Source organism: Pyxicephalus adspersus, chromosome 5 (assembly GCF_032062135.1).
Source record: "Pyxicephalus adspersus chromosome 5, UCB_Pads_2.0, whole genome shotgun sequence".
In the NCBI taxonomy this organism is placed as follows: Eukaryota; Metazoa; Chordata; class Amphibia; order Anura; family Pyxicephalidae; genus Pyxicephalus; species Pyxicephalus adspersus.
Window position 1 is genome coordinate 4,560,326 of NC_092862.1, and position 18,030 is coordinate 4,578,355.

The following is an 18,030-nucleotide window of genomic DNA, read 5'->3' on the forward strand; positions in this document are numbered from 1 at the left end:
TGTTTGTTCCCTTCACTTTAAAACAAACACCAGATTCCAAATAGTGAATGGATAATACTCAAAGTATGTCTTTATCCTTCATGTTTCTAAAGTCACGACAAAGTTACGACGCACAGAAACAGACACTAAAGACATGTTCTTCATTTTGCCATTCGTGAAACACAAACGGAGATCATTTAATTGAACTTGATCACATGACCTCCTGATTCTAATGTTGATTTGTCACTATTTTGTATTTCTGACCCTCCTAGATACATGAAATTAGCCAGACATCCTTGTATGTGCCTGTTGTGGTGTGGGTCCCTGCAAATGCTGGAATAATGGTTACCAACTCTTGTCCAGAGCGTTTATCCGGGCATTTCAGTCTCATCCTATGTACACTATATGGTCAAAAGTTTAAGGATGCCTGGCGATCGCACATCACACCTATATGAGATTATTCTAGAAACCATTCCAAAATGATTGCCGTTTATAAGGAGTTGTCTTTTTTGTAGTTCCAACAGCCTCCACACCTGGCCTGGCCACTTTCAGCACCCAGCAGGCGTCAAGCCAATTTTTTTTTTCACAAGGAACAGATAATAAATACACAGCTACAAGACCTCACTCAATACCAGATACCCAACCATGGAGTCCTGGGGTGCAGCAGAACGGCCAACATAAAACATGAAAAAAAAAAAAACCAGAGGCTTTATTTCATGTGGTTCTACTCCGCATAATGAGGACAATCCACAATGATATAAAATAAACAGTACAAGGACAATAGGGGAGGGGGTAAAAGTCTGAGAGGTTTCACGCCGATAAGTCGCTGTTGTCAAACCTCTCCTGGTCGTAAACTTCCGCTACCACTTTCCGTCCAGCAAACCAGCGGCCATTCAGCGCTTGGATAGCTTTATGAGTCTCGCTGGCCATGGAGAATTCCACAAATATTTTTACAATGATTTCTGCATCTTCCTCCTCTCCCTGCTTCTCCTGATAAATAATCACTCTGTTTACTGCGCCAAACTTGCCGCATTCTTCCGTCACTTCCCCTTCCAGATCGTCATCAATGTCTCTGGGGTCAACCATATTGCGCAGGACCATGACAGTGGACTGAATGAGAGAAAAGAGATGATGGTAAAAAGTAGAAGAGGAGGAAATACTATAATAACACAGCTAGGCAGATTTCATATAGTAAAACCCAAATCTACTGCAAACTTCACAAGGGAATTCTATTTACTGGTATTAGGAATGGCTGTTAGAGGGAGATTAACTCTCAAAGATGCAAGGGAAATATTTTTTCTTGTTTAGCCATTCAACTGACTTTACCCCCCAAAACATCACATATTTGTGGAAAGGAGATGGCCTGTATAATTAAAGTGAAATTTTTAACAGCAACATTATCACACCTATCAATTCAACAATTTTCACCAAAAGAATGCACTTTATATACACAATATAGTTCTCAATAGTTTAAAATTCCCATTATTATAAGTGTGAGGAGGACTCAACACTTTAGATGGACTGAACCCATGTTTGGGTGCAGCTGCAATGTTCTCATTCTCACCTCCTGCTTGCGCATCAGTTTCTGCATGACCATGTGTCGTGCACTGCTTCCAGATATACTCATGTGCTCCTGTTCGCTCAGCATCTCCGGCCTCTCTGACTCTAGAACTGGCTCCTCTTCCTCCTTCTCTTTCTTTATCTCCAACTGGGCCAATGCTGGGGGGCTGGATAGGATGGGGTTCACCAGACCCACCTGTGGAATAGCGACTGGAAGAGGTGGCCGCACTGGTGTCACTCCTGTGAAAGAAATAAAACCTTATCGGTTATCAAGTATTAAAATCTGGGGGATTTTATTTCCTCTATATAAATAAATGAAATAAGTAATATCCGTCACCAGTTCACAAAGCAGTAAAATAGAAAAAGATTTAAGTGTTTTTCAAAAGTTGTGTTTTCTAATTTTTTTGTTGGCATGGTGTTTCTATGCCCTGTATTTCAGCATTCCAGACAACCTAAATTCAGCATCATCAGTGTGAATACAACCGTAGCTGTAGCGGTTTTATTTTCCGTATTAAAAATTTTTGCACTGTGAGGTTCAAACTAGGCTCATGGCTGAAATAGAAGTAGGTTTTAAATTTTGTACAATAAAGCTAGAAGCTTTCAGATAGGTGATCTGTAAAGCTGAAGAGCTGCACAATCACTTCTACAGGTGGCAATGATCATCTTCTTTGCCACAAGTAATAGTTCATGTCTTGAAAGTTTATAGTAAATATACACAAATACAACCATATGTACTCTATACTAGCCAACTTTACAGCACCACCCAGCAGCAAGGGTGAATCTGGGCTGTATTGTCAGTCTCAAACTGTATAGCATTTTGTAACAATCATTCAGATTGATTGTTGATTGTTTCAGGTGACCGACAGGGTGCTCCGCTACTGGAAAGCAGCCTACTCTGTCCTATACACGAGAGATGGAATGAGCAGGGGATGTCCCACTGTAGGGACTACAGAAATCAGTTTACTGACCCATCATGAATTGTTAAAATTTATTTACTATTTTTTTTTTTTCCATTTACCCCCTTCTCAAGAGACTAAAACAAATGTCAAAAATCTACTATTTGTCCCCACAAATCTTACCACAAATATGGTTTCAGAAAAGGGGACACAGCAGTTACAACAGTACCAGTGGAAAATTAAATTAAATGATAGGCAGCATATATAATACATTTCACTAAGAAGGGGGTATTGTATTTACCTGTAATAACCCCAGGGGCTTGTGCTGCCATGACTGCTTGTGGTAGTGCCCCCAAAGGTTGTGCCAATGTTAGTGCCGGCGTCACCAGACCGGGATTTGCCAGTGTGCCAAGGACAGCTGCTCCAGCAACTGCTTCCTGTGGAGGATAGAGGGGGGCATGTTATAAAGCAAGCATACATATATAGTTTAAGAATTGAAAGTTACAAAGCCACAAATAAATTCTGAACTACTGCGATGCTATGTAGACTGACTTTAATGATACTAAATATTTAAATTTAGTAACATGTGCTACAACTAAATGAAAGAGTTCCAGCCAGTCATAACATTAAGCCTCGCATTGGACTGGTTTCTTGACGCAGGGAATTGTAGTAGCGGTGCTATTTCAGTTTCAAGTTTGGCCCGCAACTTTGTCTAAGTTTTTAATTTTGGCCCACTGTGTATTTGAGTTTGACATCCCTGCTCTAGGGATTACACACTTGTCCACTAATTACCTGAGCTGTAATCTTGGCAGTTGCAGCAGCAGCCGCGACAGCAGCAGCAGGAGGAAGACCACCAGGGGTGGCTGGTGTGAGGAGAGGCATTGGTGGAGTAACAGCTTTCCCAACTCGAAGGTACTGACCACCCAGTTCGAACAGGTTCATAGAAGAGACAGCATCCTGCGAAGACTGGGCTTTTTCATATTCTGTAAAAACAAACAGCAGGAATTAATGGGACAGAAATACCATTAAGTTCTGTATCAAAGGTGCCTGACTGCTGGAGACTCCAAGTCAGAAAAGAAAGCATCTCAATTGCTAGTGAAATGTGTTATTACTTGGGCCTAACTGGATGAGATACATTTTTATGCAAAATGGGCAGCTAGAAACAAGACGGGGATTCTAATAACCAGACACACAACCTTTGGCTTGAATGATACCTACTGGGTGTATGGCCTGACCCTGGAATTAAGGGAAAGGGTGTAACTGGATTACATATCAGTGCCAGAACAACATTCTTACCTATAAAACCATAACCTTTGTGTTTGCCTGTTGTTGGGTCCCGGGCTAACATACAAGACTTAATCTTTCCAAAGGCTTCAAACACACTCTTGATATCATCGTCTGACAGATCTTGGTGTACGGAGGCCACATAGATTCTGTTGAAGGAGCGGGCCTCCTCAGCCAGCTGGTCTATGATTGGTTGTGCCTGGCCAATGTTGCTGGGTCTGCCAACCTAGGATGAGAGAGACAGAAGAGAAATGAAACATGGGAATCATACCACTCAGTTTTACAAAATCCCATTATAAACATTGCATACATAAACAAGGTGCCCCATAAGGATTCATATTTACATTGGACAACAAATAAATGGAACTAATTAAACTGAGGGTAAATTAAGTACCATAATTCACCCTCAGTGGACTCATTACAATACTAACTCATCAGTCAGTTGGCTGCCCCTGGTTCCACTTTTATCATTACAACAAGTTTTTAAGGGTGCCATATATTACATGGGCCAATCATGGCAGGGTCTAGAACATAACTATTTTTGGTCCCTACATATTTAACAGCGCTAACATTTAATCCTGCGACAAGTAGAGCGCCTCCAGTTAGTAGAAACTTATATTATAACGAGGGTGGTCCGACGCTCTTAAGTAGTGTTCCAATAAAATAAGGTTAAAAGCATCAGAAATATTGGTGAACCAGAGATTTCTATTTGATTTGCTGGGATCTATACAGTCCACCAATCACAATTCTGACAAGTCTACCAGGATCAAGTGAATATTGCAGTAAGGCAAAACTCATCTTAACAAAGGGACCTTCTATTGGTTTGACAATTAATATTTAATTTTCAGGTTTCCTAAAGGTATATTGGATGTATTGCTTTTGTGTAATATACACTTATGTATCCCGAATTTACATAAAACTATTAAGAATGCTTCTTAGTTGCACCCTGGTCATGTCCATATTTAAGTGTGTTTGCGCTTACCTTAATGTTCCTTCCACCCAACATCACAGAGTTCATCTGTTCCAGGGCGAGCTGTGCAGCTTCTGGGACTTCATACTCCACAAATGCAAATCCCTGCAAAAAAACAAAAAAAAAAAATTGAAAATCAGCAAATGAAATATAGAATGCCACAGCAAAGACATTGACATTCACAGATCACCATGGGAGAAAATTTGTTTATTCCCATAAGGTTTCTGGTCACTAAAATTTTTCTTTAATTTTTTTTGCAAGGTAGAACCAACTATTCCCTGAGATTTCAAACTTTAAAAATGTTTTTGGAACCTCCTTTTGAACCTTCTGTCAGTCCTCTAACCAAAAGAGGGTGAAGCCAAGAAAGAAAGGATTTCCTGCAAAGGGCTTGTGACCCAGTGCCTGAAGGTCAAAATCAGAGTAAGACAATTTCAGCCTCAGAGCTCCTAGGTTTAATGATGGCCTTGACATGACTAAAGCTACCTACACATGTCCAACAGTTCTAGCCCGATAATCAGCTCAGGGCCGAAATCGGACGAGAATCTTGCGTGTGTACAGCGCTAGTCAACCATTGTCTGAACGACTGTCCTGGCAGATCCACAGACGATGGAGACTAATGATCCTAATGCAAGGGAAGGGAGAGAGCGCAGCAGGGTGCCGCTCCGTCGTTCTCCCCCTCCCGTCCCTACAGAGCAGAACGGTGCTGTGTGTACAGCACTCGTTCATGCATCATGCAGTGCTAGTCATTGGAAAGAATCATGAAAGATCCTTTCCAACAACTATTATTGCATGTGTGTATGCGGCTTAACAGTAGACGCTTGAAGAGAAATGTACAATAGCAAAGTCAAAAGTCTTTTTGTACCTCAAAGAGCTAGTTAAAAAAAACAGCCTCCTTGGACACTGGCATAATGGTGTGCTGGGAGGGGGGATGCTATGTCAATTATTTTTTTTTCAGAGTCCAAATCCTTCCAAAGGTGGAGGCAAAACTGGACAGTGTCAGAATCCTGTGTGCCTCAAAGGATACAAAAAAAAGTAAATAATTGCAAAAGGTTAAGAGTTTTAATGGCTAGGAAATGGTGTCCAAAATTATCAGTTCTTCCTTCAGATCTTGGGTGCACATTACCCACCTGATTGCACTACTGCACCTAAACTCCTGAGCAAGTGGTTGCTTTTGGTTAGCAGTGTTTAAGGTTAAACTAATATAAGCTAATATTTCAGAGTTTGATAGAAGTCATGCAAACTAACAATTTCTTGAGTGAGGAAAGAACATCCATTACAGGCACGTTCTGATGTTGGTTAGGAGCAGCACTCACAGTTCAGGGGGGGGGGGAAGGAACACTATTATACAAACTAGGGAGAAAAGATCACAATTCACAGATAGGAACAGAATTCACAAGCCAGATGTGCAATCACAGTTCAGTAAAGTAATATTCTAAAGCCAGACTGAAATAGCAGCACACCAATCAATTTGTTGGTCCAAATCGCCTGAGCTCTAAAGAACCCAAAAGACTGAGGACATCAAGTGGCAAAACTACAGCAAGTGATGCAGCAGAAGCTACTTAATTTTTCCTTTTTCTTGCATTACTGGAGTGGTGCTATAAGACTTATGCTTACCTTGTGTTTCATGGTCACCGAGTCCCAGGACATATCTATGCTTTTTATTGGTCCAAATGGTGCAAATGCTTGCCGAATGGTGTCCTCCCCAAGTTCATAGTAGATGGATCCAACATAGACGCGGCACATAATGGCGAGAGCCCGCTGCCTTTGAGCTGCCATCTAGAAAAGAAAGAACACAGCCATCAGGAGGAGCATGGTCCGTGATATAAGCAAACAAACGCAACAACGCCAACTGTGTCAGAACCCCCTCCCCGGTCACCCATCTATAGGACCGCAAACCCCCTTTTATCTCACCACCTGCCAACTGCAAACACCGCCAGCTTTAGGAAGCAAGCGGCCCCGACTGGCCCTTCTCGACCTGCAGGAGGAGGAAACCGGTTAGGGAGGCTGAATAAATAGGAGCAGGATCCATTACACCTGAGGACTGAGAGTCTCTTCCCATGGGCAGCCTGTTCACTACTGTCTGAGACTAATACTATCCTGTCTTAGCCGATAATCTCCCCACAACTCCAACTGGATCTCAACCTAATGGTCACAAAATGACTAATGATAAGGGCTGCCTTATCTATGAGATGGAAAAACCTCTAAAGGTGGTCAATTGGTGCAATTCACTTTGTTGAAAACACTAATAAAATAAATACATGAATTGGATGTTTAAATTTAGGCATACATGAAGGGTTAATGAAAAAACCTGCTTTTTTTCCTGTAAGGTCATGTGATCTTCACATTTCCTTGCACACACACATCATGGTGGCAGTAGGCAATCTAAAAAGGCAGCAAAGTTTTATTATAGAGCCCATTGCCTGCTTTATATTCTATTTATGTGCTCCAGCAGTTGGCACAAGTGACACAACGCTGCAAGTAGCAAGAACAAAATAAGTATCTATGGGATATTTGCACGACCAAAATTAAGCTTAATCAAGCCCTTTCCAAAACATAAATTTGCAACGGATTCTTTACTGCTGTTCTAATCAAATGCACGCTTGGAAACAAATATAGAATTTCTCTTTTCCTCCATGTGACGCACACAGCACCAATGGGCTTTATCAATAACAGACAACTTGTTTATATTATTATTAATTGCATAAAAGACTTGTGTATCGCAAAGGAGGTGGACATGGCAGTGTAATGTTTGTACCGGGCACACAATTCGGGCATATCTGATGGATGAGGTGAAAATTACTTATCACAACTAAAGACACAAACAGAAAAAAAAAAGGAACTCACACAAGGTGATAGGAGACAAACCACAACACTACAGATGTGAAACAGTTCATAGGAACTTTTAGTGATTTTAGAATATAAATCTAATGAAAGCAGAATACTGGAATTTGGAGTACAGCGTTCTCCTCAGCCCTCTTTAGTTGGGAGTACCAGCCGGCACTTTTCAGTAACCACCTTGTTTATGGGTGGTTACTGAAAAGTTGGGTCACAATACAGGAGACACCACCCGCATACAGCTTCCTCCCATGCAGCTTAAAAAATTTCTGGGGAGAACACTGAAGTATACACCTGTGTGAAGAACATTTAAGTCGGTTTTATGAAGCTTTCTAAACAATTAAGTGAACCTGTAGATCCCCCACACTTGGCTTTTACAAAGGAACCACAGACAAGCTATTCTCCTATTGTCACTGCAGTGCCAAGGAATGTAATGTACTGCACAACTTCCCTCTCAAAATACAGTGCAGGGCCCTGAGCAACCATATACTACACCTATGCAATGCCACGTAAGTGAGAAGCATGCAGAGCCCCATGCATTGATTTTTAGAAATTCAAAACCATTTCAGTAAACATGGCCAGTCAATCAGGACATTATGCAGAATGTGAGTGCAGCCTTGTGTGCGGTATCCCCTATAAAGCAGGCATTCTGCTATAACGTGTTCTTTTAAAGTTGCCCAAGATAACTCTTGAAAGATAACAGTGTGCACATGTATACCAATGGAGAATGCATCTAAGTGTAACATCTGTGTACCCAATAACTGGAAAGTGTATGCATACAATTACCTTTAGTAAGATTATGCACCGGAAGTCAGCTGTGTAACAGTGAGCAACTTCCCAATTACAGATTCTTTAAAAATAGAACGTAAAATGTGTTCCTATTTTAAAGGGCCACATTTTACCCAAAGAATTTGAGACTCATTATTATAAAAGAGCTATTCTATAATGATGGGGTAATCAAGCTATTGCTTAATGCTGGAGCCTGACTTTCCGGTGAATCTGTGATTTTCTATCCGCGTGCTCTTTTATATTTTGTGTGGTCGGAGACACAACAAAGCCATAACAAAAAAACAAAAAGAGGACAGCAACACCATGTGCCACACTAACATATTAAAAGGGGCACTGGCAATACAAGGTTTGATTTTAACACTGAAGGACGGCACATGGTATGATATGTTCGATAATTAAAAGTAAACAGAATGCAAACAAACCTTATATGTTAGTAGTGCTTTACGGTGGAACTAAAACTCTTGGATTTATTTAGCAAGGTCTGATCAGCATTGTTCAAAATCATTTGGAGGTGCTGGGATGTATTTGGAGTAAGAACAGTGTTCTCCCCAGCTCCTTTTAGCCAGGCGCACCACCCGGCACATTTTCACGAACCACCTGGCTGTTTTACTAACCAGTTGAGTCACAATACAGGGGCTACAACCCGCTTAAAATTTCTTTCCACCCGGTCTAAATCGATTTCTGGGTTGAGAACTGAAGAAGCCACCTTTGGATTAACCAATTCTATACAGAAAGGTAGAGAATAAACAGCAATATACACCCACCGATATTGTAATTTATGTTCCAGCCAGAAAATAGGAACGTGGTGCCAATTTGGGCAAATATAGGATCAAATCTTGGGTTTAGTGCCACCGGAAGCCTTTAAAATCAATATAAAAAGACACACTTACACATCATACAATAATACAGATACAGAAGGTGAAGAGGAGCAAGCTACCACGGAGTCAGACACACTCCATGCAGTAAGAATCACCTCATCCCAATATGGACCTCCTAGTCTCAGTCTGCTCTTAGATGAAAGGAGATTTGTTTCATATGGCCGGATTGGCTTCTAAATGGATAACAGTAGATAAAGGTGTCCACACATATTACAAAGACTACAAATGTCTGGGTGATGTTCTGTTCAGAAGAACAATATTTTCATTAAAGGAATTAAGCCAACTTCCCCTTCTGAGTGACTGACCATTGTTTTAGCTTCCATTAGACCAAAGCTGCAGGAGTTGTGACTATGGACATCACTCTTAATAACTAAACAATTTTGTAATGTATCCTGATTCAGCTCAAGTGAATTACCCTAATATAGTTTAGGATTCACACTATACTGCAACATATTTAATTATTGACTATTCATATTATGGGAAATTGGTTCTTTAGATCGCTGCAATATCCTTGGCCAACAATGCCAGCTTGAGAATCAGCTCATGTACAGCTTTCTATGAGATCTGTGAGACATAAATCAAAGATTAAACACAGGTAAAGTCTTGAATATTCCCTTATCCATAATGTCATGAAAGGGAACCATATTCTTTCTTTCTGAGCCCTTTTTAATCAAACTTTTGCTGAGATGAAATAGATATTTGGTGCAATTGAACACTGGATTGAGATTGTTGCACCTGAAATGCACCAGTAAATATCTAAGTGAGTAAATTGATTCTCTTCTATTTTAAACCTTTCCTAGTGTGTGTTTTTTTTTTTTTTGAAGCAGAACTAAAATTTGCAACCAGGCAGGGCATTATTGCAGACAGGGACAGACAATGTCACTTCAGCAATCAGCATTCTCATCCACCTGATGGCTGTTTCCGTCTGTCAGATTCGCGGAGTGGTGCATGTTGGGATACCCAGCACATTCCGGCTCCCCCTGCACATACTGAGACTGACTGAATGAAAGTCCCTGGAATAATGACCTGCCCAATTGAAACTTTGTTAAAGTAGAAATTTAGCATCAAGATGCTGTGATCTTTTCTCTAATGCTTTAGACTATAAAGTCCTCCCGGGCACATTCCCAAGGAGAATCAAATATTTGTCTACAATAGGGCATTTTATAATATGTGGGGCACCATCCCTAGTAATTTCACCAAGAAAAGTAAGGATATGCATAAAACAGGCAGCCGATTTTGTCTAGGCACATATAATTGCCATTTTTGAAAGGCCTGGGATAGATATCAGCAATTTATCTGGATATCAGCAACAAAGATGTTTAGCTCTTCCAGTGCCTGCACTACCATATAGATGCCTAAAGTTTAATCTCCTGGCTCCAGTTATGACCATGTCCTGTAGTGATGAAGGACCCAGCTGATGGATTCACCGAGCACAGAGGGGTATCAGACACACTCAATTTTAAGATTCAGTGAGCTGTATCTGTGCAATACCGTGCAGGTCAGTGATAAGGACAGTAGGAGAGGGACATTTAAAATCCTATCTATTTTTATTCTAGCAAAAAAAGCTTAATGGCAAGGATGATATGTAAATGCTGAAGAGTATGAGTTGGGTGATAACCAAAAGACCAAATTTTGGGCAGCACCCAGTAGTTATCTAGGTGCAGCAACTTTGTAGATGTTCAATATACTGTGCCGTGTACAGGTAAACTTCCACACTATAACTACTGCAAATTCTTGTTATAAAGGACACCACTGCTTTACAAGCAGGACATTCTGCACCCATTTCACAAACACCGAAAGAAAAGCAGCCAATATATTTCTGTATCCCATGGCTAAATTCTCTTTTCTAAAATAAGAGATTCTGTCCCTCCATGCAGAAGGACCCTTTTCTTACCAATTTGGTCCACTGTATTACACCAGACACAGAACAACTAAATTGTAATGGGGGATTAATGGAGCAGGCCTCATGTGAAGATCTGCATATTGACAAAACACATGTAATGAATCGATTGTCATGGAAAAAATACACGTTACATGCCAATAGGTGACCATATAAACAAGGTTCCATCTTCTATGCCCGCTCAGTGTTTATGCATTAGGTAATGTGGACAGGTATGGTATTTCTCCCCCCTCCCTCTGCAGACCCTGGAAAAAAAAGAACATTAAGAGATAAACATCCCCCCTCCACCCACAGAGGAATGACGTGCCCCAGAAGAAGTGAATATTTCTATTGACCGATTGTAAAGGTGAGAGAGGATCTCCAAAGCTCATTGTCACTGCTGCCATCTGAAAGACAGTAAAGACAGAGTTCAGTCTGCTGCCGCCTTCTGTGTAACACGTTCTCTGCTCTAGATTCAAATAGACACAAGCAACAGAGAACCTGCCTATATTAGGGGCAAACCTGGCTAAGGGCATTATCTATAGGACTGCAAAACCCTCAACTAGAAGTGCAATCAGCCCTGCGGTGATGCACCGTGCTTCTAAGCAGATACTGCAACAGGATGATCAAACGACAGCCCTACATCTTGGATTAATATCAATGCATAATTATCAGAGGTAAAGAAAGTAATAAAATAAAAGTCAAGAATCTCCAGCTTATGAATTTTGAATTTTTCTGGTTCTTAGTTGTGCAAACTTAAAGCAGATTTAAAGGCCAGGTCAAGCCATGATTGAGCAAGGCAAATTCTTAAAATTATCATGCTTATATAGTGCTTTGAAACATAACTTTTTATTCTTCTTTATCGTCTTCTTCTTTTGAAACCGTCACTACCTCCCACCACTACATATCTCCGCTCCTATTGTGTTACCTCCCACATCTACTAGATTGTAAGCTCTTCAGGGCAGGGTCCTCCCCTCCTGAGTCACTGTCTATATTTGTCTGTCATTTGTAACCCCTATTTAATGTACAGCATTGCGTAATAGGTTGGCGCTAAATAAATCCTGTTTATTAATAACAAAAACCCATTCTGCAGCTGTGCTAGTGTGTGGGAGTCCATACAGACTGATAACTCATGTAAACACTTGGGATGTTGTGAAATGTAGTCTGGAATCTGTTAATTTTTTTGAGTATTCAAACCTGACTGACCCTTTAAATGAGCAGTGTGCAGGCACATTTAGCAAGTGAAATAGGTATACGTCTATCACTTTGCTTCTATGCACTGACTGCATTTATATATCAACCTGATTGCTACTACAAATACCTTGTTCAATTTTGGGTTTAGTTAGGCAATGACGTTTTTTTTTAGTCTATTGATACAGCTAAAAACGTATTATGACTTTCAGAGTGTGATAGTAAATATCTTTCAGCCTACAATCCATGGCAGTCACATAACGCCTGAATGAGCAAAATTACAGGGTTTCTTTAAAGGGGGGAAACCATAAAAAGCTAGGTAGAAAGCAAACATCTCTCCACCAGCTTCATATTCATTAATGTTATAGTCAAATCTAAATGATTAGTACTTCCTGCCGAAATGCTGCCTGCCTTCTTTTGTCCAGAAAAGTCGCCTATCATAATGATGTATGTAAAGTAGTAGCAAGATCTGACACTTGCATGAAAGTCATCTGAACACAACAGCAAAGTTTTAAAGGATGCTGCAGGTAAATACAGACACCTTGTCAGACAGCACAGCCAAATCCTGCACACTACAAGGGACCCAGGCCTAGGATCCAGCCCAGCCTGTTACTAGACAAATAATGAGCTGCAACACACAAATGAAAACCTCATTCTGTTCCTGCCTACGGTCACTACAACCCCAGTGTTAGGCAGTACAAAGAGTCCTGTTGGCCTCAAGCACTGCCAATGCCACTAAGCCATGCACTATGTGTGCTGCTGTTAAAGTATTACAACAGCATGAAATCAAAAAATAGTAATGGATGCCATCTTTATGTATAATTACTGCTTTAATGAATACAGTTAGTTCTTTAGTAATTATAACTCCTTGGTACTACAATACATAACTGCCTGGGACATTTCTAACCAAATAATTTTTGCGAAATCCTCTCTCTTAAAGAGGAACTAAAATTCTACTTTTAAGAATCCACAATCAGGCAGACCATTAGTTCAGAAAGGGACATGCAATGTCCCTTCTGCAATAATTCCTCCTGCTCTGGGTATAATTCCTCCTGCTCTGGGTAACTAAAAAACCTAAGTCGCACATGCACAGCTTAAGCCTTGCTTGCAAGGATACCTGGCAATTCTAGCCTCCCCTGCGCATGCTGGAAATGAATCAACTACAGTGCAGAGGTTACGCCACCCCAGCCGGGCCAATAAGTTGGCCAAAGATCACCTCCAGAAAGAGAAGATAGAAGATGCCACCACTGACAGAACAGGGACAGGTGAGTATTGCGGCTTTAGGTCTACTTAGACATTACCCAAGCACTTTTTCCCCCAAGTCTGTACTTCTGGCAGGACTAAAATAAATTCCATAAAATATTCTTTTTTTTTACTCTGTCATTCTCAACTTTTTTTTTCCCCTGACACTACATTTAGCAAGTTGCATTTCTAATAAATGTTCTTCACTCTCCCCCATTTACAGACCCTGTATAACCTATATTCATAGAGGCTTTCTCAACATTGTCCAGGTATAAAAATCAAAGCTTACCTCACTTTACAACTTTCTATAAAGTTTTCTATTACCTGCACCCTTTCTATCATGTATTGGCAACTACCATTTTTAAATGGTAAACTGGGCTTTTATATTTTCACACCTATCCTAGTCCCCATCAATTGAAAATTTGTTTCGTCTACAAAAGGAGGCAATCAAAACATCAAATTGTCCCTTTTCAGCAGAAATTGGTGACCAACGGCCTAAGGATGTGTTCCTGTGCTCAGCTTCCCAGGCAATTCCCTGGATCCCAGAGAAGTTATTTCTGCAGCAAGTGATGCACAGCTTTAGGGTGGGAGGTGGGATTTGTATTTCCTCTTGGACCAAGTGATCAGCCCTACTGCCTGAGGCTACAATACAATCCAACATTTTATTATTTGATTTGAATAGACTGAACCCTTTCACTTTTTTATTGCAATCTGTGTCTGGGAAGATTCACCTTTACTTTCTGTCAGAAAGCAAGGGAAATCCTCACTAAAGACAGTTGTCACCTAAACATGTGTCCCCAGTGTCGATCAATACCTTGTGCCAACAAGTAAAGTGCAGTCAGGTAGGTATTTATTGCAAGCTTGGGATTAATAAGAGCCAGAAAAGTACAAAATACACACGTAGGAGATCCTTGATCATTCTTTCCAAAAAGAAGAAAAAAAAAAAAAAGATGCACTGATTGTTTAAAATTTGAAGCCAAAACGTAGGGCCGTTCTGCTCCTTTATCATCTGGGCTGACCTCAGAGAAAGCCACGTATAACCGCAGCTCATGGGGGTCCATGTGAAAGAAAACACTAGATTTGCAGAGGATTGTGATCAAAGAGGCAGACACCCCATAGCTGACAGTGGCTGGGAAAATGAGGGACCTTACAGGGTAGTTCTGGGGAGGGGGAAACAACTCTAAAACCAAAGAATACTAAATGGTGGAAACTTCCAATAAACAACACAAATAAATCACATCACAACGTTAAAATATACAAAAGAAAGAAAAAAAAGACAAGTTTAACTCCCCATTCATAGTCATTCTGAACAAATACATTTGGTTGGTCATGTGACTAGACACTTACCTGGAGGTTGGTAAGCTGCTGGTGCTGGTGAGCAATTGTTTGTTTCACTAGGACACTCTTGATGCTTTGTTCCATGGCATATTTCTTGGCCTATAATAAAGAAGTGAAATGATATTAGAAAGAGAAACAGATCCTACAGTTTCCTCACCGTCTTCACAGAAAACGTGTAGAAGACAGACAAATAGGGCCTCCGCCAGCCCATCTATGTCCACATCACACAGCATAGGATTCAGCCTAGGTTGGCACTCTGAAGGGACCCTCTGCTCTACAGGGCCCCCCACCTTACCTCGCTATGACTTGCACCAGGAGGAGCAGCCACCTCCAAGCCTGGTTACCTTTCTCACGGTGTTCATCCAGCTTTGGGGGACCCCTATAAAATAGAAGCGGGAGAAGCCCAGGAGGGTCTGCTTGTGTTGCAGTTTTAGTGACAAAGAACTGACCAGCCTCTGATATGGAATTGTTTAAAGCAGGTGCAAAAATACCCAGCTATCGCAAGCAAACAAACCACAGCCATACAGAACACACTCATCAGAACAATTTCAGCACACACATAGCAATGTCAAACTACTAAGAAAAGTTAAATTATACCAGAGAAGGGCATAACACAAGTACAACACTAGAGCCAGGATATAAAGTATACACATGCTTATTTATTATAGGAGTATGAAAGCAAAATTTAGTTTTTTTGTGGGAAATATTAAACACACATACCCCACACACAATGTTCTGCCTGCATTGTCAAATAGCAGAAACCTTGCAAAAATTTCTAATAATGATTACAACTCATTTATGTTGTTATTGCAGAACATGCTCACCTGATTGTATTTCATTGCTCAGTTGTTGGGTTCAGCAAAATCAGAATTTCGCTCACCAGAGAGAAAGCAACAACAGAGCAACAACATACTGATTCAGACAGCAAACAAGAACAGGAGAAGGTCTATTCTACTTTCTTAGCAATCTTGTAGCTTGCAAGTTGTTGCCAGCCACAGGATTATTAGCGTGACATAGTCACAACTGTCCCTGCCTAAGAGCAAGGCTTTCAACAGCGTATTGGTAGGACACTATTTTTATGCAGACCTCAAAGTCAAATGAGAGAACACCAGCTTTGACGGAATGGCTGCAGACAAACAGTTAAATTTGGCCATAACAATACCAGGACACGGTCTCTTGATAACCATGATTAAACTATTCAAGATATTGACAACATTTTTTTACAAATTCTAGATTTGCTAACAGTCAAGCTTTAATTGCACCAACAAAGTCGGTCCCTCAGTATAATCTGCAGGGCTTCATGATTAGACAGCCAGTCCAGTTTCCTAACAAGAGTTGCTGCCAGCAGGCTCACATTCCAGTTGCATCCCTACGATCACCCAGTGCCCAATGCAATAGCCCCTTGTCTTTCTGTGTTGTTGTGGCTAAGGATCTAGGGAGAACAATTTATTCTAAACATGCATTCACCAACATTACCTCTAATTATCCGAAGAGGGTGGAAATACAGCCGAGAACTAAAGTGGTAAATCTCAAGAATGGAAAGGCCAGGAGGCAAGCAAAAGGTGAAGGGGGTGAATTTGTCCATCATACTCCTCCTATCACTGGGCAGAATAATCTCTTAATACCTATACCTCTTTATTTCTGCCCGCACAAAAAGAAATTGAATTAAAAACAAGCTTTCTAAATTTTACAATCAGCAGAACTGAAGAAGAGCTCCAGCTAAACCATCAACCAGAGACAAAACAAATACAGTTGTAAATTCTGTCCAACCATTCTTGATCCACACAAACCTGCCACACTGTATAGCTGGAAGGTGCCACCCATATTTAAAGTGACTCTGTAAAAAAAAAACAAATACCTAAACTGTTAACAAGTATGAAGTGCAATAACCTAGAGGTGCATTCACATACGATCAGCAGCATGCTAGTCCCTAACCTGGTGCTAACGGTTTGATGAAGTTTTGGAGGGGCTGAATGCTGCTGAAAGTAGCTAAGTGCCTGCATGGTACACCTTTAAAAAAAAAAAAAATGAAAGATTTACATTTAAACCTACAAATCTCTTTCACCTAAGCATATTGAATTTTACCACAATGGCAAGGCCCATCTTGTGACCCTCAATCCTCCTGAAATAGCTCACAATGCATGAAATATGACTGACTGGCACCAACATACAATGCAGAAAAGACACATTGCCAATCTAGTTTCAGCCAGAGGAACTAAGGGAATCAGAATTTAAAATACATATAGTCGTTCCCTATTGAAAGCATTTTTTTTGTATTATGAGCTGGAGTCTATCTTGAGAAAACTATGCTGGCTGCCATTGCTTACCTGGCCTTTATGAGGTTTTCTCCTGGCTCTGTTATGGATACACACATGCCTAAATACTTTATTGTCATTGACCTTAACTAGTAAGCAGACCTTTGAAATGCACACTTGTTCCAAAAGTACTGAAGCCAGTGGGTCAGCAAAGAAAGCAGCATTGGATCAGGAATGGTTGCAATCTACGACAAGTTTACAACGCCTGCCCAGGTTGTACAACTTCCAGGTCACTCAACAAGCCAAACACCACCCATTTTAACAACAATTATGTGGTATCATAATCCATTCATACAGCAATTAAACATCAGTGTGCAATACTCTTAGGACCTTACTCTGTTAGGTCACACCGTCGCTTACCTTCTGTAAGGCCTCCTGCTGCTCTGGGGTGAGAGGTGGGAGACCCAGTTTGGACGCGGTGCTCTGTCCATTTTCTAGCTTGATGGAGTCAACACCCTGCAGAAGCAGAACATTTCCAGATTAGTTTCACAAGCAAACAATGCTGCTGGCATGCAAGCAAAAGTAAAACATTTAAAATACAATCATATGATGATTATTGACCCAAGCGATGAGCCACGTTTCAAGCATCTTTTTAGAGGTAGTCTGGACAGAAGATGAAACCATGCCTTATTTTTTTTTTAAACAAGGACATAGTACAAAGCAAACATTTCGATGAACTTCTCAGCCCAACACAACAGGTACAAAGTGTGTACATGATTGCACTTCATTTAGTTTACGCTGTGTTTTAAAAAATAATAAAAAAATACAATACAACTACTCCTGTTTGCATCTTTTGGAGGGTGCATAGTTTGACAACCTCATGTTGGATCATAAGAAACCCGGGATGTTTTAGGTGAAAACCATAATATTAGAT

The 18,030-nt window shown here is 40.6% G+C and overlaps 1 protein-coding gene across 3 annotated transcripts in view; it reads right to left on the minus strand.

Annotated features, from left to right (window-relative positions):
* Positions 1-666: 666 nt before the first annotated feature.
* Positions 667-18,030, minus strand: part of PUF60 (poly(U) binding splicing factor 60) — a 24,119-nt gene continuing 6,755 nt past the window's right edge. Inside the window, exons 2-11 of one of the 3 annotated variants that reach the window (XM_072410590.1) lie at positions 17,517-17,612; positions 14,851-14,940; positions 11,427-11,477; positions 6,304-6,465; positions 4,702-4,794; positions 3,732-3,945; positions 3,228-3,418; positions 2,737-2,872; positions 1,544-1,779; positions 667-1,089 (exon numbers count right to left, since the gene is read on the minus strand). In XM_072410590.1, coding sequence (XP_072266691.1) covers positions 790-1,089; positions 1,544-1,779; positions 2,737-2,872; positions 3,228-3,418; positions 3,732-3,945; positions 4,702-4,794; positions 6,304-6,465; positions 11,427-11,477; positions 14,851-14,940; positions 17,517-17,612 — 1,569 coding nt within the window. In that variant the 3' untranslated portion in view covers positions 667-789. Of the gene's footprint in view, positions 1,090-1,543; positions 1,780-2,736; positions 2,873-3,227; positions 3,419-3,731; positions 3,946-4,701; positions 4,795-6,303; positions 6,466-9,077; positions 11,378-11,426; positions 11,478-14,850; positions 14,941-17,516; positions 17,613-18,030 lie in introns of those variants that run through there. The other 2 variants (XM_072410591.1, XM_072410592.1) reach the window with 2 other exon arrangements.